The 24,401-nt window shown below is 43.2% G+C and overlaps 4 protein-coding genes across 9 annotated transcripts in view; 1 reads left to right on the top strand and 3 right to left on the bottom strand.

Moving 5' to 3' along the window:
- ezh2 (enhancer of zeste 2 polycomb repressive complex 2 subunit) overlaps window positions 1–2,561 on the bottom strand; it is a 38,663-nt gene extending 36,102 nt beyond the window's left edge. For both annotated transcript variants that reach the window (XM_084326099.1, XM_084326100.1), the window contains exon 1: window positions 2,171–2,561. The gene's annotated coding sequence lies outside the window, so the exon portion shown is untranslated. The remainder of the gene's footprint in view (window positions 1–2,170) is intronic.
- Window positions 2,562–5,575: 3,014 nt separating this feature from the next.
- On the top strand, window positions 5,576–11,368 carry emc9 (ER membrane protein complex subunit 9). Of its 2 annotated transcripts, none has more exons than XM_084326025.1 (6): window positions 5,576–5,683; window positions 6,118–6,314; window positions 6,501–6,577; window positions 8,235–8,304; window positions 9,625–9,719; window positions 10,718–11,368. In XM_084326025.1, the coding sequence occupies exons 2-6, from the start codon at window positions 6,120–6,122 to the stop codon at window positions 10,896–10,898; spliced, it is 618 nt and encodes a 205-aa protein (XP_084182151.1). In that variant the 5' UTR covers window positions 5,576–5,683; window positions 6,118–6,119; the 3' UTR covers window positions 10,899–11,368. The 2 variants fall into 2 exon arrangements, with proteins under 2 accessions (XP_084182151.1, XP_084182150.1); XM_084326024.1 differs by having other exon boundaries at window positions 5,583–5,763; window positions 10,718–11,365.
- A 46-nt stretch (window positions 11,369–11,414) lies between these two features.
- irf9 (interferon regulatory factor 9) lies at window positions 11,415–21,448 on the bottom strand. Of its 3 annotated transcripts, none has more exons than XM_084326020.1 (10): window positions 21,386–21,446; window positions 20,891–20,949; window positions 19,609–19,731; window positions 17,952–18,132; window positions 16,209–16,342; window positions 15,921–15,981; window positions 15,771–15,827; window positions 14,761–15,162; window positions 14,415–14,536; window positions 11,415–11,552 (listed from the first exon to the last, which is right to left on the bottom strand). In XM_084326020.1, exons 2-10 carry the CDS (start codon window positions 20,945–20,947, stop codon window positions 11,424–11,426), a joined length of 1,266 nt encoding a protein of 421 aa, XP_084182146.1. In that variant the 5' UTR covers window positions 20,948–20,949; window positions 21,386–21,446; the 3' UTR covers window positions 11,415–11,423. The 3 variants fall into 3 exon arrangements, with proteins under 3 accessions (XP_084182146.1, XP_084182147.1, XP_084182148.1); XM_084326021.1 differs by having other exon boundaries at window positions 14,421–14,536; XM_084326022.1 differs by lacking the exon at window positions 15,771–15,827 and having other exon boundaries at window positions 21,386–21,448.
- Window positions 21,449–22,293: 845 nt separating this feature from the next.
- The window catches only part of LOC311238118 (E3 ubiquitin-protein ligase RNF31-like), a 47,090-nt gene continuing 44,982 nt past the window's right edge, over window positions 22,294–24,401 (bottom strand). For both annotated transcript variants that reach the window (XM_084326111.1, XM_084326112.1), the window contains one exon: window positions 22,294–24,381. In XM_084326111.1, the coding sequence (XP_084182237.1) occupies window positions 24,334–24,381 (48 nt within the window). In that variant the 3' untranslated portion in view covers window positions 22,294–24,333. The remainder of the gene's footprint in view (window positions 24,382–24,401) is intronic.

Here is a 24,401-nt window from a genome sequence, read left to right as displayed (position 1 = left end):
ACAGACAGTCTGAGCAGTGGAAAGGACTGTGTACATGCAAGACACAGACATTAGTAAGGTGTTATTGTATCAGTTCAAGCAAAACACTCATCTCTCGCCAAGTTAATTTCATTCTGATCATAGTCAAAATGTATGTTTCCTAAATTCCTATACATTGAAAGTCAAACCCAGCTGTATGATTTCTCAGGCATTATAGCTGAGGGGGGTTAGCTTATCCTTAGAGCATCAAAATAGATATTGAGCAACACACTTAACATAGTTTATTGGGCCATGTTGTAGGCGATAATGCTTCAGTGTGATGATGTTGAAATGGGAGCAGTCACCAACCTCTAGAAAATCGGCACGTCTGTCCTTTAACATTAGGTACTTTTAGAACCCTTCCTCTGCACTGTTCTGTACCAGCATAGCTTGCATACAGTATATGGGTTGCTGCTGGAATCATTTGTTTTTCCTTGTCAATTCGCCTCAAATGCAAACTATTTCCTGTTGTCCATCAGAAACGGTCATGGAGGCTCCGCAATCCACACTTGCTGTCTTTAGTGAGCCAACAAGGTGACAGCAAGAAGGAGTGACAAGATCCACCAACTATGAAAATGGGACAGGTGTCTAGTCGAGAGAACATGAGTAGGCCTCATGGTGGTCCCAAAAGTGAGTAGAGTCGAGTCGGTAGTACTAGTGATGGGACTTTCTAGCAATTGGCCAAGAAGTTCCCCATGTTGCTTTTCTTTGAACTCGTCTTAATGAACATGTGCCGAAATGGTAGTTGAACAGAAAAATCCAGTTATTATTGTGTCTTCAAACGTGAGAAATACAAGTTGTGGGGATGGCTGGCGGCTGAATATTCGATATTATGAAACACGAATTTTCGAATATAAAGAGGGGGATCCCAGCAGGAAATACAAGACTCCTCCTCACTCATATCTGGCCTCACAAGAGGCAATCGTATCTTCTGACTGCATGGAGAACAGGATGAGAAGCTCCATTATCCACAGTAGTCGTCACTCAGTCTGCACACCTCTGCCTGCCAGCCTGTCTGCACTAATACAAACTCACACTTTCTATTAGACATGTCAGACGGCTGCCATAGAAACATGCTGTTGAATGGAGTGATATGACACATCTTCTGATGGGACCACAGGCAACGATTACAGATGAACGTCCACAGGCAAATACAACGGGAATGGGCTTGATCAGTTAAGTTAACTCAGTTTGGCCAAGTCAAGTACAAGATGCTCTTCTTTCTTTTAATAATCATGTCGACCTTCAACAAATCTAGGCTAATGAGGGCACTCCTCGCAGTCTCCCGATTATAATAAGCAATGTCAATATTTAGATTGAGGTGTACGTGGTGGCCAAATATCGCCCCCATATCGCATTTAGAAACAAAACTACAGAGATTGGACGGCGGTGGGGCTTTGAGTTGAGCATTTGCTATCTTTCTCAATAAACGCTAGAAAACTGTCACATCAATCTGCCTTGATGACACTGACGTCATGTATCAGTGCCAGTGCACCAGTGCCATTAGCCCTCACTGGTATGAATTGATTGATTGAAAACTTTATTAACAGATTGCAGAATGGGTACAATACTAGTACAGCTCAATACATATACAATTGTTAAGGGGATGCAGACCAGAGAAATACTTTAGTCTTGTTTACATCAGGGTCCCCCATTTTCAATTCATAATGACATTTATGACATACATGATAGACAGTACTGCTACATCTATACATTTATGACATACCAGATTTGCAAATACAGTACTGTGTGTGATACAAAAAGAGTCCAGAGAAGAGAGTATATACATTTGACGTAGAAACGTAGATTGTCACAATACTATTGATGTCTTTCTCACTACTCTTAGGCAGAGACACCAACCAATCACAAGTGTCCGTGTGTTGGTCGGGGGGACGACCATCCAAAACTTGACTGCAGGATAAACTGGCTTAAGCAGTTGCTGCTAACTAACCAAACCTACCTATGTTTTTACAACTAGCTTGTATTAAGCTAGCTTCAGCGAACGCTAGCCAAGTTAGCGGTTAGCTACTAATGAACCGGGCTAACACAACACTGAGAAACCACACAATCACAAGAGCAGATATGTTCTTCGAATCATCTTAACGTTAATGAAAACATATTAAAAAAAATAAACAATGACAACATTTCCTACTTGTAACGGGAGCTCAGTCCTCATTCAACGAAGTGATTCGAAATCGACCAGAGAAAACCGTCCTTTGTGGTGGTGGTGGTGGGTTAGACTCTGGCGGCTAGCTGCAGCACCGTTAGCTCGTTAGCTCGCTAGCTAGCAGCAGGCTCGTGAGGAGGTGGTGCACCTCGCGCGCGTCCACCGACCACCAGCTCCACGCGAACAACACCGGCTTTTGCTTGGAGTCTCGGCACACAAAACTGCGTTTTCTTTTTAGACTTCGCTTTGGGGCGGTAATAACCAATGTGTATACCGGTAGATACCGTGAAGGCAAATAATACCCAACTTTCAATTATTTCATTTTTTTTTTTTTTTTTTTTTAAGAAATTGTCCTACAACGTTTCCGCCTCGGCAACTATTCAAACCTCTCTCCGCGTCTCGCACGCGCCGCCCACTCTACGGCTGCTGCGGATTCAAGAAGCGCCAAACCGTTTAGGCCAATCACAGAAGCGGATACTGAAACTCTGTCTCTCTGTGGTGCCACGCGGTAGGTTGGATCGTATCGAAGAGCTAGCCAATTAGAGCTGGCGCGGTGTTGGGGGCCCGCCCCCAGGACGGGGGACATGTGGGAGAAGTTCCCTTTGTTCTCTTATTTATTTATCAACGTTAAAAGTCCAAACATTAGATGGAGATTGATTGATTGAACATTTTATTAACAGATTGCAGAATGGGTACAATACAGTACGGCTCAATACACATAATTGTTAAGGGGATGCAGACCAGAGAAAGACTTTCGTCTTGTTTACATCAGGGTCCCCCATTTTCAATTAATCATAACATACATGACATACAGGTATAGACAGTACTGTTACATCTAGACATTTATGACATACCTACAAATACAGTACTGTTTGATACAAGAAGAGTCTAAAACTCTTCTTTGTCTTTGAGTCTTTGACAGCTATGGACAGGGAATAGTCCTCTATGTTTTATTGGGGGTCGTCAGTTTTGAGCCAAGTTGCAGAGCCGCAAGTCGTCATCATTTTGAGATGTTTACAAGTTGTTTATAAACCTTTCCCTAACCGTAACCACTCCCACTAGCACTTTTTTTTTTTACATTGGTCTTACATTTTGCAATGATTGAGATCCAGCCCTTCAATACATTCACATTAGTATGAATGAATGAAAACTTTATTTAACAGATTGCAGAATGGGTACAATACAGTACGGCTCAATACATACAATTGTTAAGGGGATGCAGACCTGAGAAAGACGTTTGTCTTGTTTCCATCAGGGTCCCCCATTTTCATTTCATATAGACATTTATGACATACACAACATACATGACATTTATGGCATAGGGACATATAGGTATTTAGTACTGATACATTTGTGACATAAGCGGTATTCAAATATACAGTACTGTTACCCCTAGATCCTGACAGAGTATATACATATGATGTGGAGGGGACTGTACATTAGGAGGGGGTGGGTGGGTGGGAGGGAAATATACACTGGTGGTAACACTGAATGAATTTGGTCATTTCACGCAAAAAAAATCGTGTCTGCTTTATTGTAAACATGTTTTTATTTCTGCACAAAACTGATGAGGTTGCGAGTCGAGAAGGGTTCAGATAAGTTGTTGCACCCGGCAAGGACAAGGGTTGTGAAGTTTATTAGAGCCCGCCCCTGCTGTACGTTCATTGGCTGGCATTGACTAGGCTCCTTTGATTCACTCTCTTGGCACTACATTTTTGTTTAACAGCGCTACCATCTGGTAGCTCAGGGCTACTACAACAATGCAAAGACCAGTACACTCAGATTAGATGAAAATGTATTGTCATTATCATCATCATCTGTATGATAGCATGTACAACAGTGCTGTATATACAGCATATTTACCGCATATATATGTAACGGTTGTGACAACGTCACCTCAAACTTCGATGCCGCGAGCGGGAGTCGAACCCCGGTCTCCCACACCGCAGGCAGCAACACAGACCGCTATACCAAGAGGTGAATCCACTTCTTTTTTTGTATTTTATTTTTTTATTATTTTTTAAACAGACATATAAACAAACATGACAACACACGATAAGATATACAAGCATATTAACAGTGCACATCCAATGAAATCACGATTTAGTTAAATGACTTATACAGGATATACCCCTAATACCTGCTATCTAATACCCTACACACATATGCTCCAGCTCGTACCCCCCCCCTCCCGGACCCCCCATTGGATATCCATCCATTATCCCTCGCTCCTAACCAGACACTACCATTATATGCTATCTTTTATTCTCTCCACCACTTCTAACCACATTGTCATTTTGGATTCATTGAGACCCAAAATTCTTGCTGTCGATATTTCTTGATAAATCACTTCGAGATATGTAATAATCCAGACCTTTCGGCAATTTTTTTCCGGTTGGAACCATCGTGATGCTATCAGCTTTTTAGCCACTGTGATACCCGATAAAACCAATCTCTTTAGCTGTGGATGTACTGCACACTCAAAAACATCATTCAGCAGTAATACAGAGGGGTGTACAGGTATATTCAGAGTTAAGAGATTTGATAATTGCTGGGTCACCTCTTTCCAGAATATCTTAACTGGTGGGCAGTCCCAGTACATGTGCATAAATGTCCCCTCGTCCCCATTTGTACATCCACTTCTAAGTGCTGGGTCTATGCGTCTTTTGAGGATGTGAGAGTGAGTTAACCCATAGCACCGCTACTCACCCCAGCCCTTCTTGATTGCGCTTCACAATACCATCCGTTACACTCACCCTCTCAAACTCACTCCACTCCACCCAAGGCATCCGGGTCAATCGGCACCATTGTAACGGTTGTGACAACGTCACCTCAAACTTCGATGCCCCGAGTGGGAGTCGAACCCCGGTCTCCCACACCGCAGGCAGCAACACAGACCGCTATGTACTAATTTGTATATTTTTTACCCATTTTAATCACCTGTACATTGTATACTGCTGTTGCACTTTATTGCTACATGTGCACTCTGGTTGGATGCCAAACTTGCTTGCTGTATAATGACATTGACAATACATTTTAATCTAATCTAATCTAATATAATTATACAGCACAAGTACAGTACAACGAAAAAGACGTGTGGCATCCAACCAGAGTGCAAATGTAACAGTAAAGGTGATTCAACTGGATATAAAATATATACATAACATTGTGTCATTAGGTTTTCCAAAATTAAAAGGCTCACCGTATCCAGTTAAAATGTCCTCCACAAGGGGAGCACTATTTTAGAAATACTTATTTAACACAACAGTCGAATTAATGATTGACATGTAATTTTTCCAATCGAAATTTAGAACATTGAATATTTGACCAATCAAATAGCTATTTCGCAGATGTGGGCGTGAAAGGAAGTGATTGTCAAATGGCGTTTGGCTGACAAGTGAAATAGATGGACGCCTGCCCTGCCTTCTTGTCCACCCAGTATTTTGTAGATTAAGTTACTTGTTATTCTATGAACGATCGTATTTGCAGATCGTAAAGGTAAAAGCCTGCATTTTTACACAGGGCAGGCCTTTACACACCCCCATCTAATACATAGCTAACGTTATATTCCACAGTAGGTAAGAACGAACCCATCTCTGCTTGTTGTTAACGTAGCCACCTTGCTAACGGCAATGTTAGTTAGCTAAGTATACCCGATGCTACGAATTCTGCTCTGGCCAGAATGGAATTTAACATGTAATATGTAGTATAGAAGGACTGTAATATATATTATATGTATAATATACATCTAATAAATAGATGTATCATGTATTATAGAAGGACTGGGATTCTGTATGTACTCTTGTAACCACGCTCCTATCCGGTAGTCTGTTAAGCGTCTATTATTAATGGAGAATTAACGTATCAAGTTATGTGTGCATTTGTAGTTTTTTTTCCTGTGTAACAAATGCCTGTGTTTAATGTGTCCACAGCCATGGGTGAGGTAGAGCTGTCCTGTCGCGCTTACGTGAAGATGTACCTGCATGCCTGTGTGTTTCCACGGTGCAGTGTCAACGGGCTGCTGTTGTCCTCCAGCTCGCCAGGCGGCGCCGTGTGCGTGACAGACTGTGTGCCACTCCTCCACTCTCACCTGCCTCTGGCTCCCATCACTCAGCTGGCTCTCACACAGGTAAGCCTTGCTTTTGATACCAAAGAAATCACAACTTGGCACAGTGGAACGTTTAGCTGTGTGTCGTTTGATTGATCCTGGGAAGTTCTAACCAGATTGCAGAGGGAGATCTGCTGCTTTGTACTTGATTCTTTGTCAAATGTTTTTTCATGTAACCAATAGTGGTATATATGTCATCTGTTCCAGGTGGATGTGTGGTGTGCACAGACCCAGCAGAGGATAGTAGGATACTACCAAGCCAACGCATGTGTGTCTGACAACAGGTGAGTTCCTGGAAAGGATTCTAAATATATAAAAATTAAAAATAGAAGTAATAATTTTATTGACTGCATTTTTTTGTATCTTTGGTTCCTCTTTTTTTTAGATTTTTATTGCGTTTTATTTAATTTTTTTTTGCTACCGGGCAGTCCGGGAGAGGGAGAGGGAGAGGGGGAAATGGGAGACAGTGCAGGGGAAGACATTCGGCAAAGAACGCCGGGTCCGGGAATCGAACCTGGGTCGGCTGTGCCACGACGCAGCGCATTATGTGGTTCGCCACCTGGGCGCCCCTGGTTCCTCTTTTTAAAGCTGCAGTAGGCAACTTCGGAGAAATGAGCAAGAGTGAGTTTACCTGCCCAGCAGAGATGGAGCAAACTCTGCATCACTTTTCCAAGCCCATACAGGTGCAATAAAGGTTTTCCACAGAGTCCCAGAGGCATAGGCGGCGGTGAACCCGACATTAGGGTAGGCTATATACCGCGGAGCGTGCACATTTTTTCCTTTTGTCAATACACAGTGCAAATTAAGTGTTCAAATGAAGGCATCCAATAATAGATGAACCATTGTCTTACCTTAATGCAGCAAAATGCGACGTTTCGTCTTTCTTGGCATCAATGATCTTTTCTGCTTTAACTTTGTCTGTGAGATCACTTTCAATGTGAAGCAGACTGGCGCATAGTTGTTCAGTCAGTTTTGGATGTGATGTGCCTCATTGCTGAGAAAGACCGTTCACGACTTAAATCACAAGTTGCAGTGCTGACAGCAATGAAGGGAACGTCTTTCGTAATTTAGATCTCATCATGCTTTGAAAACAATGTACAATACAGTCAGTAGCTCTAAAAAGTTTCCACGATTTGATGAACTCGGACTCTCATCATGTCCTCTTAGAGCAAGCCCTTGTTTGCCAAGATAACGCAACATATAGCCTCAGGTGATCCGTGTAGTTATGCCCAGGGGCAGCCCGGTGCAGCTTCTAAATTACTTTGTTTATATGCCTTGGGAAAATACCGTATATCCATTTTGCTTTTTGAAATTTGACTCAAAATAGTGCGCTGGTGTTCGCTACAAAGCGATCGGCGGGGCGGAGATTCAGAACGCAGATGTTTGCTTTACTCGGCCTGCAGGATCAGGATGATCATGTGAATGATGTGATTGGCTACATTATTTAACCTGAGCCTATGCGTGATTGGTTACTGCCTGTACCTGGAATGTTAAACGCCGCCACCTAGCCAACTGACACCATCGTCGTTGACACCTCGGCCAGCGGGCTGCAGCACAAGACACACACAATAGCCAGCAGCCTGCGCACATATATTATATATACATTTCAAAATTCCCAGCATAATATTTTGGGTAGGCATAGCCCCCCCTGGCCTAATAGACCCGCCGCCTATGCCCAGAGACATCAGTAATTAAAAAAAAAAAAAAAATCCCAGCTTCTGATCGACAGGTGTGTACTTTTCGACGAGGAGCGCAATGGTGATCTTAGTTTTCCAATGCAACACCACTTGGCAGGTCAAAAACACCTGATTGTCTCAACAACGGCTCCCTACATCATCAATAACCAATCGGATGTTTTGTGTGAAGTTGCCCACTGCAGCTTTAACTGCAGACATTGTTGTTTTAACAAACTTCTCTTTTTTCCTTTTCTCAATTGATTAGCCCTACACCGGTTGCACTGAAGATAGCCGACAAGATCGCTGAGCAGTTTAACAATGCTGTTTTGTTAATGGTAAGCACAACATGAAATTACATTATTTAATTCCACTGTCCTATGCTGGGCACGTCGATGTGATTTGTTTTGGAAAGCGATTATACAGGAAATGGTAAGGTGGGAATGATTCCGTTCAGCCAGGAGTTAGTTTCACATTGTTCAAAACACTTCATACTCTGTTCGGCGCTCTACCAGTGGGGGGGAAAATAGGTCTAGCAGAACCCATTAGCAGTGAGAACTGGGAGGGGATGCTTGTATTTAATCAACCAATTGCAATCATCCGGGCGGGTCTTGAGGCGCAGGGTGGGGCGGGGAGGCAGTGCCATTGCAAAATAGTGGATCTGCACCATTGGCATGCAGGCATACACCTGTGGTGGGCTGGATGGGTGGAGTCGGCATACATTTGAACGTCATCATAGCCGGTGGATACATGCTAATATGCCAAATCCCCTGCTTAATCTCTGTGGCGATAGAGGTATGTAGATGGATATAAAAACATATAGAATTATATCAATGGGTATGTACATCAGCCACTATACCACGTACAACACAAATACATACAAACAAGTCAAAGGAGATTGACAAGGGGCGGAGAACTGATGAATGTCACCCAGGCTTATGTAACGGATATGTACCGCGATAGTGTGACTACGGTACATAGAAGTAAAACTCACTCCCCTGAGGCATCCAGACTGAGCGCTTAGAGAGGATATCCTTTCTTGGCACAGCGGTCTGTGTTGCTGGTCCCGGTGCGGACGCCCGGGGTTCAACTCCCACTCAAGGCATGGTCGAAGTGTTTGGCAGGTACAGCGTTGTACCGGCTACACTTACACAAAATCACGTTTCAAACCATTACTGTCCATGCTGGCAAATTGATTGTCGTCAAGAAGAGATACCTTGGCTTCTGCCTTGTTGGCCAATGTTTGTTCGCTGACGATTACATGCTTGCTGCTGCTTGTGAACAGTTTTCACTCCATTTAAATCAGTGGAATGCCGCAGAACCAGTATGTAAATACTTACAACTCTGCAAATAGGAGGTTACATGGATTAATCCATATGTTCTTCCTGTGCCCCAGGACAGTTCAGTCAGTATTTGTGAACACGCACCGCTCTCCTGGAGCTAGAAATCAGAGAACTCTCCAAATCGGTGATGTACTCTGACTTTATGAGGCCACATGATGTTTGTGTGAGGTCTTTACGACCCAAATGAGGTATTCATTCTGGCTGACTTAGGAATGCTAAAACATAAACCTCATTACCGTACACTACTCCAGCTTTCCAACCGTTCCTCTAGTGTTTTGTCAAAGCCTCCCGCTTGCTTTCGTCTTTGCTTCTTAGATCGACGGCGGGAAGATGTCTTCGGACTATCGGGTTCCTCCCATAGTGATGTACGAGCGCAAAGATTCACGGTGGACCCTCAAAGACAAACACACGTAAGGAGTTACGCTCGAGACCTGTAGCTTTACATGTTGGAGAAGAGACCCTAGTCTCAAATAGGTGATGTTTCCCGAGATGTCCCACACAGGGTTTCACTTGTGAGGGCGAGGAAAAGCAACAAGGAGGGATTTTAAGACATTGATCCAAATGAAGGGCTTCTGCAAAATGGTTCTACACCTGTGTCCTCCTTCATATACATATATAAAGGCTAGATGACTCACCCGCGCTGCTGGCCAATGGAGACAGACGTTGCCACATGGCGGCTATCTTGCCACAGGCAGCACGCCCACTCATAACATGAATGTCTATGGTGCATGTACTATTGAAATAACATAGGTTGCCAAATGTTCAGTTTGGTTTGTTATAAACGTCAGATGTAGTTATCATACTGCATACTTATGGACTTTCATATGAAAATAATTTCAACATGTCCAAGCATCCTGAATCATAATAAACCAAACCATTTGTAAAAATGTTTGCAAGCTATGGTTTTCAATAGTACATGCACCATAGACATTCATGTTATGAGTGTGGGCGTGCTGCCTGTGACAAGATGGCCATCGGTGAACTACGCTGGAGCTGGAGTGCCTTGCACCATCTACCGTAGTTATATATACGTATCAGCTCAATCGCATCGGCGACCCTGAGAAAGACAATGCATGTGTGTGTGTATTCCTGTGTGTGTGTGCCACCGATTGCATGCCGAATAAAGATGTCTCTAAAGAGGTCCTGCATTATTATTATTATTATCTATGTCCTCCTTGCCGACGTCTAACTAAGCCTCTATTGGCTGAGGTTTTAGGGCATCCTTTCGGCCAATCGGTGTCAATCTGCCAGAAAAAGCTTAATTGCCTGATATGTCATGGTATTTTAGATCACTCAAGACTGGACTGTCGGTTCAAAAACATCAGCAATGGAGGGAAATGTCCCCACATTATGCGTTCTAATTCCATGCCCGAGGCGTGGAGTAATGTTTGTGTTCTTCGGTCCCCAGGATAATGCTGAGGCAGTGGGAGGAGACTCGGGCTATAGCCAGTCAGCTGCTGGAGTCCGGAGATCACATGCTATTAGTGGATTTTGACAGCCATCTGGATGACATCACAAGGGACTGGACCAATCAGAAACTCAATAACAAGATAGCCGAACTCGCCTCACCGGCCAACGGAAACGTGTAGAATAACAGTTAGTTTGTAATAAAAATCTGCATTTATTTATGTCATCTTCAACTTACGTCATTGTCATGTATAAATAATCATGTTTTTTTTAATCACTAACAGATATAAATGCCAATTTCACATAGGGCTTAGAAGTATATAAAAAAAAAAAAACGTATTTTTAATGCACTTGACAGAACAGGGACATGTAATAGTACATGCATAACATTAAATAACAATATTTAAAAGTTAACGTAGATTCTCCGCAGTCTTCCATTCACCCTGCACTGCTCTCAATCCAGAGTGTGCCTTTTGCACTAGCCCAACAAGTCTGTTGCCCCACTAACTCGAAACCACAGTCTGAACAGACAAACCTATGTGCCATATGACACTATTAAAAGCACATCCACAAACGTCTTGAGCATTCATGTCCATTTGTGTGTAACTATACTATGTAGTGTTTTTCAGTCTAGTATGTACAATGTAGTAATAAGATGGTGCTTAGTTATTTCCACTAGAGGCAGGCTTCTTTAAGATGCCAATACTTCAACAGTTAGTCAGGTTGAGTGTTATCTCTCCAAGTGGTGACTGGCTCGCCAGCGTGTGAAGGATGCTTAGAGAGTCCGCAATGGCTTTTGCATCCTCGACCTGCCGCTTTGCCCATGGCAATGTGATCTACAGTAACAAGAGAGAAGGAAGTGGATTAGTTCATGTATTCTCAGCCTGTACTTAAAAGGGACAGTTCACATGTTTGGAACCAAAGCCCTATTTCTTACTTACCAATGATGATGTTGATTGGTAGAATCCTAGTCTCAGCACAATCAATGTTGTTCCTCATACTAGCTTTATTATTGTTAGCCACGAACCAATGCAAAGTCAATGGGGTCGAGCGCTTGTCTGCACAAGCTGACTGAGGCTCACTGAAATGTACTCCACAGAGCACACCAAGTATATTTCAATGAGCTTCCATCAGCCTGTACAGACGGGAGCTCAACCCCATTGACTTTGCATTGGTTTGTGCGGCTAACTAACTATACAGAGATCGTACAAGGAACTGCATGGATTGTGCTGAGAAAGGACTCTACCAATCAACATCATCATTGGCGAGTAAGAAATAGGGCTAGGGTTTCAAAAATCACAACTATTAAAATAAAGCATAAAATAATTTGCCAGTGTCATATCCTGCATGCACTTAAACCAACATGGCTCCACCCTGATGCTCTATGTTGAAACCAGAGTTTAATAAACAGATTATGTCACTGAGGCCATGAGTATGGAGCGAATTAGTCCAAGTTAATTCTATTATGTGGTGGCCAGCACTACTCCAGTCCTGGTGTATGTAAATGGCTGCATTTATATAGCTCTTTTATCCAAAGCGCTTTACAATTTGTTCCTCACATTTGACCCATTCACTCACACATTCACACGCCGACTGCGGAGGCAACCATGCAAGGTGCCAACCTGCTCATCAGGAGCAATTAGGGGTTTAAGTGTCTTGCTCAAGGACACTTCGACACGCTGCCCGGGAGGAGCGGGAATCGAACCGGGAACCTCCGGATAACCAGATGACTGCTCTACCTCCTGAGCCACTGTCGCCCCCCCACTGTATATCATCTCCCAACCTCTCAATCATCCTTAACTTTTTTATATTCAGATATTAGCATTTTTGCTTCTAAATAAAAATGTATGTTGGCGGGCGGTTAGGTGGCGTAGCGGAGATTGCGTTTGTCACCAACCCCGGAGCTGTGAGCCTGTTCGAATCCAGCTCACAGCTCCGGGGTTGTCACCAGCTTGGCTGGCCGTTCACACTAATACAATTGGCTGTATTAGAGGGTGGGAGAAGCTGGCGGGGTGGGTCCGGGTCGTTGTAAACAGCGACTCCTACAGTTCGGTCGGGGCGCCTGCTAAGCGCGGATAGGACCTGAGTGGGATAGTGTGATCCTTCCACACGCTACGCCCTCTCAGGGAGGATCCGCACTGCCAGGTGAAAAGAAGCGGTTGATTGGCTGGACGTGTGTCGGAGGAAGCACGTGATAGCCTCCACTCTCCCAGATGATCTGACTGTGGGGGGTAAGTGCGCAGCGACTAGGAAGCGTGAATATTTTCGGCAACCAACTTGTGTTTAGCGTTTCTCTGATTGGCCACTACGCCCATGTGACCGTGGCAGCGCGAGAGATCTGCAGCGCGGAAATAGGCTGTCTATTGCCATTCTCTAAGACAAACCAGCTCCTTAACAGCGCCTAAACTTAACCCTTCTAACCTTAACCAACTCCGAAACAATGCCTAACCTTAACCTTAACCATAACCAACTCCGAAAGAATATTGCCATTCTCTAAGACAAACTCTAACCTTAACCAGCTCCTTAACAGCGCCTAAACTTAACCCTTCTAACCTTAACCAACTCCGAAACAATGCCTAACCTTAACCAACTCCGAAACAATGCTTAAAGTTAACATGCCTAAACTTAACCGGCGAAAGAATGCACGTTAAAAAAAAAAAAAAATTTAAGGGAATCAAACTTGTCACCAACGGACCGCAGGATCCACAGCAAGGCAGCGCTGCCAGTTGAGCTAGTTGTCGATGGTAAAAAAGGGGGGATTACTGCTACATAATGCTGCCGCGACGGAGCGCCGCTCTGCTCTGCTGCTGCCGCGGGGGCGTGGCTAGACGCAAGTTGGGCGTGGCTAGACACAAGTTGGTTGCCTTTAATATTTAGGCGACCAGGAAGGGGATTGGGAATTGGCATACGACTAACATTGGGATGGGAGAAAATCGGAGGAAAATGGAGGGGGGAAAAGATAAAAAAAAAAAAAAGTATGTTGGCATAGAAATTGCTATCTTTGAGACAAGAACATCCCAAGGGGGCAGGAACCCCCTCCTGTACAGTACATACCCTGAACAAGATGCTCATCGTATGCCTGGGGCCTTGAGAATCAAGTCAAGAAGGGATGTAAATAATTGATATAATTGATAATTATTATAATGATCTTTTTTGATCTATAAGATTATAATTTGTTTCATTATCATTTAATATGACACTGTTGATGAAGGGGCAGGACATGATAAGCATTTTGCTTCTTGCTCCTTCTCGAACACATCCATGGTTTCTTCTCGATGGAGATTGTTTGATTTATCTTTTATGTTTGGTGTTATCTTTTATTGTTATGTTTTAATGTGGATGTTTGAGACAAAGAAAGAAAGAAAGTGGTATGAACACTACGCTCTGGGAATGAAACCCTCCTAACTCCCAATCGTAGAGCAGGCACTAGGGATGGGCGTGAGTAATCGATCAGCCGTTTCAACTCGACTAGAGTGGTTTTTGAGGGTGCTTGATTATTATAAAAAAATATATATTTTTCTTTTTTAAGTGCTTGTTTGTGCCACTGAAACAGAAATCTCGCTCTGAAACGTCACAAGGTGAGTTGTTGCAGAAAGACTGGTCAGCTGTGGAGCATGAGAGCATACCGCTTACACATTACAACCATGCTCATGCCCATCTCTAGCAGCTAGAAGCCAGAGACGGAACAGATGACTTGCCTGTACCTTGGCAATGATGAGTTTGCTGGACGGATCCTCTGTATTACTGAGTTCCTCTCCGAAGCACAGAGTGACGCCACACTGAGGAGGCTCGCCCCCGTTCAGGCGGAAATGGTCCAATTCTGAAGAATTGCAAAAACAGACGACAAGAGTTCTAAATTGGGATCATGATAATAGTCTGTCATACAATAAATCTATATCAACTAATATTTCATTGCATCAATGCTGAAAAACGTATTTATATATGCCATTAGGTATACTATTCTGCTCTATGTCACATTACAAGATTCTGACAATCCTTTCAATTCAAATCAAAAGGCTTTAACTGTGCCCTGCAGTGACTTACCCTCTCTGAAGGCCTCTTTGCTGAAGAGGAGCTCAGGGTCGGCGTAGCGGTCTATCTTGTGTAGCCCCGGTGTGGCCACGTGGGGCCCGATCCAGAAGACCCGGCCCCTGCAGAAGCGTCTGGCGAAGACCCCCGCGGTGTTGGAGCTCAGCGCCACTCCTTTCTCCATAAAGGGCAGCAGGGTGGACAGAGCCTGGAGCTCAGGTCTGAGCTTGGGACTGGCGGCCAGGATAGAAGGGGGCTCGGGCAGGCTGATGCGTGGGAACCGCCCCATCAGTGAGGCCGGGGTGGGGGGACGGGGCGAGGGGGGAAGGTAGGTAATGCGGACGTCGTTGCCCGGGACTTCTCGCTTGAGAACCTCCAATCCCAAGTAGCTCACCTCTACGTGGAAAGAATCCTGGACTGGAGAAATCGAGAGAGAGAGTATAGTACAGTCATGGAGTATAGTACAGTAATGTAGTATAGTACAGTCATGGAGTATAGTAATGTAGTATAGTACAAGTACAGTAATGGAGTATAGTAATGTAGTATAGTACAAGTACAGTAATGTAGTGTAGTACAGTAATGGAGTATAGTAATGTAGTATAGTACAAGTACAGTAATGTAGTATAGTACAGTAATGTAGTATAGTACAGTAATGGAGTATAGTAATGTAGTATAGTACAAGTACAGTAATGTAGTATAGTACAGTAATGGAGTATAGTAATGTAGTATAGTACAATAGAGAATAGTAATGGAGTATAGTACAGTAATAGCGAATAATATAATAATGTAGTACAGTAATGGAGTATAGTACAGTAATGTAGTGCAGTACAGTAATGGAGTATAGTAATGTAGTATAGTACAGTAATGTAGTAGTACAGTAATAGAGAATAGTAATGTAGTGCAGTAATGTAGTATAGTACAGTAATGTAGCATTTGATTCCAAAGCCGGTCTAAAGCATGTCTGTTCACACATGTAAGTAACTGTCCAGTAAGTGACGGTGTGACTGAACCCATCACAGTATTACCTCCAGGAGGAGGGGGTGTGGTCTCAATCCGGACATCCAGCTGTATCTCGTTGATTGCTAGAGAGCGAGAGAGACAGAGTGATGTTTGTCGTCCAGCACGTGCCACTTTGAGGCAGAGTGGGCTGAGAATGAGATAAGAGCTTAACTCACCTCCTGTCTGCCGAGTCGACTCCTGTCGGAGCTCGCTTCCCAAGGTGATGTCCTTGATGCACTGGAATCAAAAGAGGTCAAGGTTGGTGAGTAGAGATCTCTGGTTTCCTCCTACAGAGGACTGTTGGTCTGAAGAGCCACACGGCTCAAGGCGCCACACACGTTGATAATAAATCGAGATTTAAGGTTTCTCAAGTGTACACAAACCTTATTTTTTTTTTATCATTAGATAAAATCAAAGCATTCCTGTTTTGACCCCCCCCCATCCCCACTTGACCCATGACCCACCAACTGAGAGGTCATCACTTCCTCCTTAATCTGTTTGGGCTGAGAATCCTGCTCGCTTGCCGACTCACTGCTGCTCTTCCTTTTCCGCGTTTTCCGTGTTTCCTCTTTGCATTTTAGTTGGGGGGCCGCTACTCCTGAGCAGAGAAAATACAGGCGTTTTTACTTCCAACTCTCTCAAAGTGTGTTTTTTGGTGTGTACTGTAGTAGATGATAGCACAGTTAACCCTTTCACTACCAAATGGTTAACCCTTTCACTGCGCCAATACATAAGGTTAACCCTTTCACTACCACACGACAAAGGGTCAACCCTTTCACAACCACACTACAGAAGGTTAACCCTTTCACTACCACACTTAACCGTCTGTAGTGTGGTAGTGAAAGGTTAACCGTCTGTAGTGTGGTAGTGAAAGGTTAACCTTCTGTAGTGTGGTAGTGAAAGGGTTAACCTTCTGTAGTGGTAGTGAAAGGGTTAACCTTCTGTAGTGTGGTAGTGAAAGGGTTAACCTTCTGTAGTGTGGTAGTGAAAGGGTTAACACAGTGTAAAAGTATATGAGCTTCAGCAGATCCTGTAAGGACCCAGTAAATGCTGCACTTTGGCCTGTTTTGACGTGGCAACCGAGCTGTTCATCAGTGCTGATACGGGGCTGCAGCTGTTGCTCTGTTGTGCCGTCTCTCCGGGTAACATCGTGTAACAGTCTAATCAGCCTTTTGTCTCGCTGTCTTGCACTTTACAGTTAGGGTGTGTATTCTATCTTGTTCTTTTTATTATTGTCTATTTTTAAAACTGAATCAAACCATAAACAAGGTGGCCCGTTGGGATGTTAGATCCTAATGTGAAAAACTGTGATTTTATATGTCTGCACTTTATGTGCTCATTTTATGCCTGTCTTTTTCTATTGTAAAGCACTTTGAGCTGCAATTTTTGTATGAAAGGTGCTATACAAATAAAGTTTATTATTATTATTATTATTATTATTATTATTATTATTATTATTATTATTATTATTAGTGCACTGCTTGGTGAAATGCCAATGCACTCAAATGTGTGCACTTGGTGCATCAAGAGTGCATTTCCTAGAATGCGGTTGTGGATTTGCAAACGAGGCAACAAAGAAAAGTCCCATTTGAACCAATTTGTGTAGAAATAATTAGCCAAAGAATTGAAAGAAAAATCATATGCAAACAAATGACTGATGTATTTCCTCTTACTCTGTTAATGAACCTTGATGACCCTCTTGGTGTTAGGTGTTCAAACCATTCAGCCTATATTGACACCCACAGGGAGAGTCTATTAAGAATGTGCATGAATCAACTGGTTACAATAAGCTGTTACAATAAAACAGGTTTTGCAGCTGAAGTAAAAGCAGGTATTAGCGCAACCAATCTGGCCATGTTGAAACTGAGATTATGAAACAGCCTGTGGGGAAGAGGTAACGATGATGAAGTAATTGTAAAAACAACAACATAATACAACAGGTTGAGGTAACAATGCCAAAGTCTTTTCAACTTTGGTTTACGCATGTTTTCAAAACCGGTGGGGGATGTCATATCCATCATCTTATTCAGCATCAAAATGTTTGCTGGGATTTCCTGTGGTCCAGATTTGATCCCGTGTGAAATCAGTATGGGAGGTTGAGTGCTGTGGGATCTAGTGCTATAAGCGACGGCACTACACAGTCTGGTCTATGATGACTTAAAAACAGGGAGGCGACGGTGTAAAAGGACATCGGCTCAGCATCTCACCCTGTACGGTGAATGAGACAAGCTGGTACACCTTGTAGGGTTCGGAGATGTCCAGCTGGGAGCGTTCGGGGACCTCTTCGAAATCTGGGCACTTGTTGAGGGCGCAGCGGAGGCGTGTCTTCCAGGACGCGGGGTCATTGAGACTCCCCTCCAACAGCTTGCCCTTGAATTTCGCCCACGCCTGAGGGGAGGAAGCAGTTAAAAAGTGGAACCACTTTTACCCATTCACTCACACATTCACACACCGACGGCGGAGGCAACCATGCAAGGTGCCAACCTGCTCATCTGGAGCAATTAGGGGGTTAAGTGTCTTGCTCAAGGACACATAAAACCGGGACACATCGAATCGGGAACCTCCGGATTGCCAGACGACTGCTCTACCTCCCTGTCACTGTCACTGTCGCCTGTGCCTTTCCCATTCTCTGAAGGTAGCCCATGTTCACAAATAACAATAATACAAATAATAGCCTAACTGGCAGAATTCTCATTGAAAACTCTGTCAAAGCATGTAGAGGCTGCTTGAAGAGGGAGCTCACCAGCTAAAATTCAAACTCTGGGGACCTTTCCTCGAAGCAACGGTTGTGATTGGAGGATCAAGAAAAGAGGGCGGGGTTTGAAACAGGTCAATTCCTGGTCGCGTCTATGCCTTCTACAATGCTGTTCGGTTTCCGGGTTCCTCTGATTGGCCACTGACCTATGCTATTACGCCCCCCTTTACACTCTCATGCTGTGAAGCGGAAGCGCCAGCGGGGGCGAGGCGGTGGTTTCTCCCCCGGCTCTGTGCGCCGCTGACTCGGTCCAGCTCCAGCAGCAGCGGCCGTCTTCCGCCTGCGGTATCCTCTCTCCGAGGCGGCTCGTTCTTATTATTATCCCCCATTGTTCAGGTCGACATGGTCTCACAAACACCCGTTGGAGGAGTAGTGGGGGAGAAGAGGAGGAATATTTTGAAATAGCAAGAATTATCGACTGGCAACTCTGTGCTCGTCAGACATGTTAATGTCATGTATGTTGTGTATGTCATAAATGTCGATATGAATTGAAAATGGGGGACCCTGATGTAAACAAGACAAACGTCTTTCTCTGGTCTGCATCCTCTTAACAATTGTGTGTATTGAGCCGTACTGTATTGTACCCATTCTGCAATCTGTTAAATAAAGTTTTCATTCATTCCTCCTCTTCTCCCCCACTACTCCTCCAACGGGTGTTTGTGCGACCATGTCGACCTGAACAATGGGGGATAATAATAAGAACGAGCCGCCTCGGAGAGAGGATACCACAGGCGGAAGACGGCCGCTGCTGCTGGAGCTGGACCGAGTCAGCGGCGCACGGAGCCGGGGGAGAAACCACCGCCTCGCCCCCGCTGGCGCTTCCGCTTCACAGCGCGAGAGTGGGCGATAAGGGGGGCGTGCTAGCGTGCGGTCACGTGGGCTTAGTGGCCAATCAGAGGAACCCGGAAACCGAACAGTGTAGTAGAAGGCATAGACGCTTCCTGGTCAATTCAGACTCAAAGCTAAGTTGTTAAAAGACCACTGAACAACTTAGAATTAGACTTGTACTGTGGTTGTGTTGGCCTGTGAGCTGCGGTATCCTTCCATTAAGCCTCCGGGTACTAGTCATGAGACATGACTGTATAGAAAAACAAATCATCTTGCAATACCTTGAAGATGGCAGCGTCCTCGTCGCTGCGGAAGTCCTGTTTCCCTGCGTGTTTCCATGGGATGCGGAACATGGTCTTGGAAGCGTCATCCCAAATAAGCCCAGGGTAATCCCCGCTGCTGACCTGCACACAAACATTCAGTATCAGGTCAGAGGTCGCAGACGCCTGAGACAGTCCTGCCCTCCGGGAGGAGAATATGAGGAGCCTCACACAAAAATCCGCTGTTCCCATTCGTTGTAACTAAGTGCCGGCTCGGCGCGGCCACTGTTTTTACATAACAAAAGCACAGGTAGAGTCAGTGTCTCCAACCACGTCCGCGAGTAGTCGTTATAAACTGATCATTTTGACAACAACAGTATCATTCATGTTGAACTTGTTAATCTACCTGCAACGCAACATGCCACCGCCGTCCAAGAGAAGAAAGATGCCGCAGACTGCATGACTAGCAGACTGAAAGACAGCTTCATCCATCAGGCTGTCAGGAAGCTGAACTCTCTCCCAACCCCCCCCCCCCCCCCTCCCACTTTACTAACTCACTGCCACTTTATTTGACTATGTGTACTACTGCTGCTAGGAATATTTGCACTAAGTTCTTTTATTTAATTCACTCATTAATTTCATTTTAACTACCGTTTATATTGTACATAGTCCTGTATATTGTGTGTTGTATATTGTGTCCTCCTATAATTACTTTTGTGTTTTATATTGTCTCTAGATCTTTTTATATACACTGTGGGAAGGGGGGGGAACATAATTAAATTTTTCTGTATGTCTTGCACAAATGGGAAAATGACAATAAAGTTGACTTTGACAGTCTCATAAACCCTAACGGTCTCATGTCAAAGACCCCCATCTGAGAAGATTTTTGTGGTTTATGATTTAGAACACTGGTGTAGGGGGACCCTGATGTAAACAAGACGAAAGTCTTTCTCTGGTCTGCATCCCCTTAACAATTCTGTGTATTGAGCGGTACTGTATTGTACCCATTCTGCAATCTGTTAATAAAGTTTTCAATCAATCAATCAATCAATCAATCAATCAGGTGGTCTACGTTAGGATTTAATTTAAATAGTCACCCTTATACATTTTCTCATTGTGAGAATTTATGGTGGATTAAATACAAGTTCAATTAAATATGTACTAAACTGTTTTGTTGGGTGATCCTACTTTGGAAACCGCAACTGTCTGCAACAACAGTCATGTCTCAGCTTGTCTCACTCGCACGCGCTTAATGTACACAAACACCACGTGATGTAACTAAGCGGTCCACATGGTACAGTACCTGGTCGATCATCCAGAAGCGCAGTCTGCGAGTGGAGCGAATTTTACTCAAAGGCATGGCTGTGAAAACAAAAGACAAGTCATTACATTACATTATTATGATGACCATCCTCATTCCTCATTAAGCGAGACTTCCCCAAAAGAGTCAGCGAGAAATTGAACACCGATTTGAGAATGACCGTCAACTGTAATAATAAAGCAGGCGAAAGTAAAGCTTAGGGAACAACGATATATTTTATTGACAAATTCTGATGCATATGATTAATTATGAGAAATTAATTATGCGCGTAACATTAGCTGCAAGTTACGTTAGGTATTTGTTTTTATTAATGGCGCAGCGGCATAATGTTATAGTAAGCTAAAGCAAAACAATAATAAAGTTTCAGGACGTAAATATTTTACAAGTGCAAATGAACATACAAATATAAATGTACATGCAAGTTAAAACAGAAAGCAATGTACGTTATTATTAGTCGTACAGTTAAGTTTCGTTTACCTTAGTTGCGTTTCCTCAGACCAGCTAGGGACCACAGCGCCAGTAGGACTTGGACTAGTCTGCAGCGCTCTCTCTGCTCCCTTCTCCGAGGCGCTCCCTTTCCCCGAAATCACGTGACTTTGCAGAAACCATATGCGTTATAAACGCCAGGGGTCGCGATTGTACATTGATTTGATTTGATGTTTTTTATTTTCGTGTCTTACATACAGGTGTATGCCCAAGCCCATATGGGCTTACAAGACACATAACAATAAGTATATAATAATATACTTGACCAATTACTTGACAAATGACATATAGACCAAGTACAAATACATTGTTGGTAAAAACAAAAGAAAAAAAATATTCTCATAGACCACTGCACTTCCGCATTACATCAGCTCGTGAGAGGGGAAATGCATTTGGAATGGGAAAAGAAATGATGTAAAAGAAACATGTAAAATGATGTATACTTAGATTTTATATTATCGAGATGCTACATTGTGATATTCGGGCTCTTTCAAAATTCTCAATAGACCGTATCAAAATAGACTGAATGTAAACTAACTCATGCGTGTCTCTTCTGCCATCATTTGGAGAGCCAAAACAGGCAGCACATCATTATTACCCGAGAAAGCCCTCCTCATAATATTTTCTGGTTATTTCTGTTATTACACAGCAATTACAACAAATACACAGCAGTCATTTGTGTACTGCAATATGAAGTGAAATAATTTACCAAAACCAGTTCCCTTGTTAATATCCATCTACAGTGACAATCATGATTATCCGTTAAAATCAGTTCCCTGCAGCACAAAACCGGCATCACTGTCCTGGTCTTGTGTGGTGCTTAGACTCCATGCAAAATGAATCACAACATTTAAACTTTAGAATCAATAAAACTTTAATTACTTGTGTTGAATCATCCCTAAAATACAGAGGTTTTGCAAAAAGACACCCCCCCTTACCAAAAAGTATCCTGGTAGTAACTTCAGTTTAACCATGGTACTGTAATGATCTACCATGGTACTGCTGCTATGGTAAAAGGTATGCTTGTACTTAATAATATAATATAATATAAGTTTCAAGTTTCAAGTTTCTTTAATAGTTGTCATACAGAAGTACAGAATACTTTTGTACAAAATGCTTCTTACTGTTGCGCTCCAGAGACTGTGCAAGACAAGATAAGTATGAAATAAAAACATAGTAAAATTAGAACGTATAAACGTAATATAGTCATGTTTCTGGTCACTACCATCACTGTAGTGACCAAGGAATTATGGAAATACCATAATACTTGTTTTTTTTTGGAAGGGCTGCTACCATTTCTAATATCAAAATGCATGTTGCATACATTCCTTTATGATTGTGTAATTAGTAGGGGTGCACGATATTGATTTTTTGACCCCGATATCGATACCGATAACTTTCTGCTCCTCAAGGTCGATACCGATAACCGATATATATATATATATTTATTGTATTATAAATTATTTATGTATATTCCTGTAGTTTTGACCTAACCAGATTTATCATGACATGAGCGTTACTACTATGAACAAAACAAAGCCAAGAGAACAGTTTTGACTCTTCAAATAAAGTGACTATATTTATTTTTCCAAATAAATATAATTTGAGTCAATCACAAAATTCACAATCCGTCAATGGCATTAACAATGTGTTTCCCTGGCGGCTAGGTGGTGTAGTGGGCAAGGCACTCGCCACCAGTGTGGAGACGCTAGGATTCGCGTGTTCGAATCCAGCTCTCCACATTGTTTTCAGTTTAGCTGGTCGTCCGCAGTAATACACATTGGCCGTATTACGGGGAGGGAAACTGAAGGGTGGGGATCGGGCGTTGTGAACAAGCGACTCCTACAAGTCGGTTGGTGCGCCTGCGCAGTAGAATCAGGAAGTGTCGGGGGCAGCGTGAGCCTCCCACGCGTTACTCCTCGACACTGAGAGATCGAGCTGCGCAGGTGAAAAGATGCGACTGCTGTTACCTCAAGTACCGGAGGGGACTTGTGCTATGTATGACTTAGTCCACATTGCAGCCGGCTTGTGGGAGGCAAGAAACAGCGTTCGTGACAGGGGAGGGTTGAATTGGACGATACGAAATTGGGATGGGAGAAAATATAGAAAAATGGGAGAAAAAGTGGATACAAAAAAAAACAATGTGTTTCCCTGAACAATGAGTGAACTAAAAACCAACAGGTATTGTGCTTTGTCAGTAGGGATGGGTACCGTTCACATTTGAACCGATACGGTACCGGTACCTGTGAATCGATACCGGTACCCAACGGTACCTTTTTTCTGTACTTTAGTCTCTAAAAATGTAACCTACCTACCTCAGTTGTGAAAAAAAAAAAATCCAAACTTCAAATAACCACATTTTCGACCGTTTTCGGCTTGCCATTGCCCCGACTGCTTTGTTGTTGAATCAAGTCAAATCCTAAGTAAGCATATATTGTGTGTGTGAACGTTGACATGAAAATAAAAGTGTAAAAAAAAATAAAAAAATAAAAATGTATTATCAATACTTTTATCGGGTTTATTGAGATGACGTCATAATTGCTGATATCGGCCCGATAATTATCGTGCATCCCTAGTAATTAGCCATTTGGAAACTACAAATTCTCTGTACAAAAGGTCAGAAGATTAGAAACATGGCTATGTTCAACATTCATAGAGCTATGCAAGACAAGACGGATTTGAATAACGGGATGAACCGATTCACAATTAAAATCTCATCTTTCTTTCGAATTCTGAGTTTGTCTTTACAAAGCATGGGAAACGGGAGTTCAACAACAGTTAAGATCACAGAGCAAAACACAAGATCAGTAGCCAGTTAACATGTCAAACAGTGAGACATACTCAATGTTTTTAAACCCGACTAGGCTTGATATTCAAGGCCAGTGCAAATAGGCAACCTTCCGTGTCATATTTGGTTCGCTTCAGTCTTGAAGTAATCTTCATTTGGTTCGAGGAACTTTCTCTCCGAGTGGAACTTCCATCAGTTTCTATAAAAAAAAAAAAAAAT

This window comes from Notolepis coatsorum (genome assembly GCF_963971535.1).
Source record: "Notolepis coatsorum genome assembly, chromosome: 12".
NCBI classification, from domain to species: Eukaryota; Metazoa; Chordata; class Actinopteri; order Aulopiformes; family Paralepididae; genus Notolepis; species Notolepis coatsorum.
The sequence above is the reverse complement of the archived record's forward strand: the minus strand, read 5'-3'. Positions and strand labels throughout refer to the sequence as shown.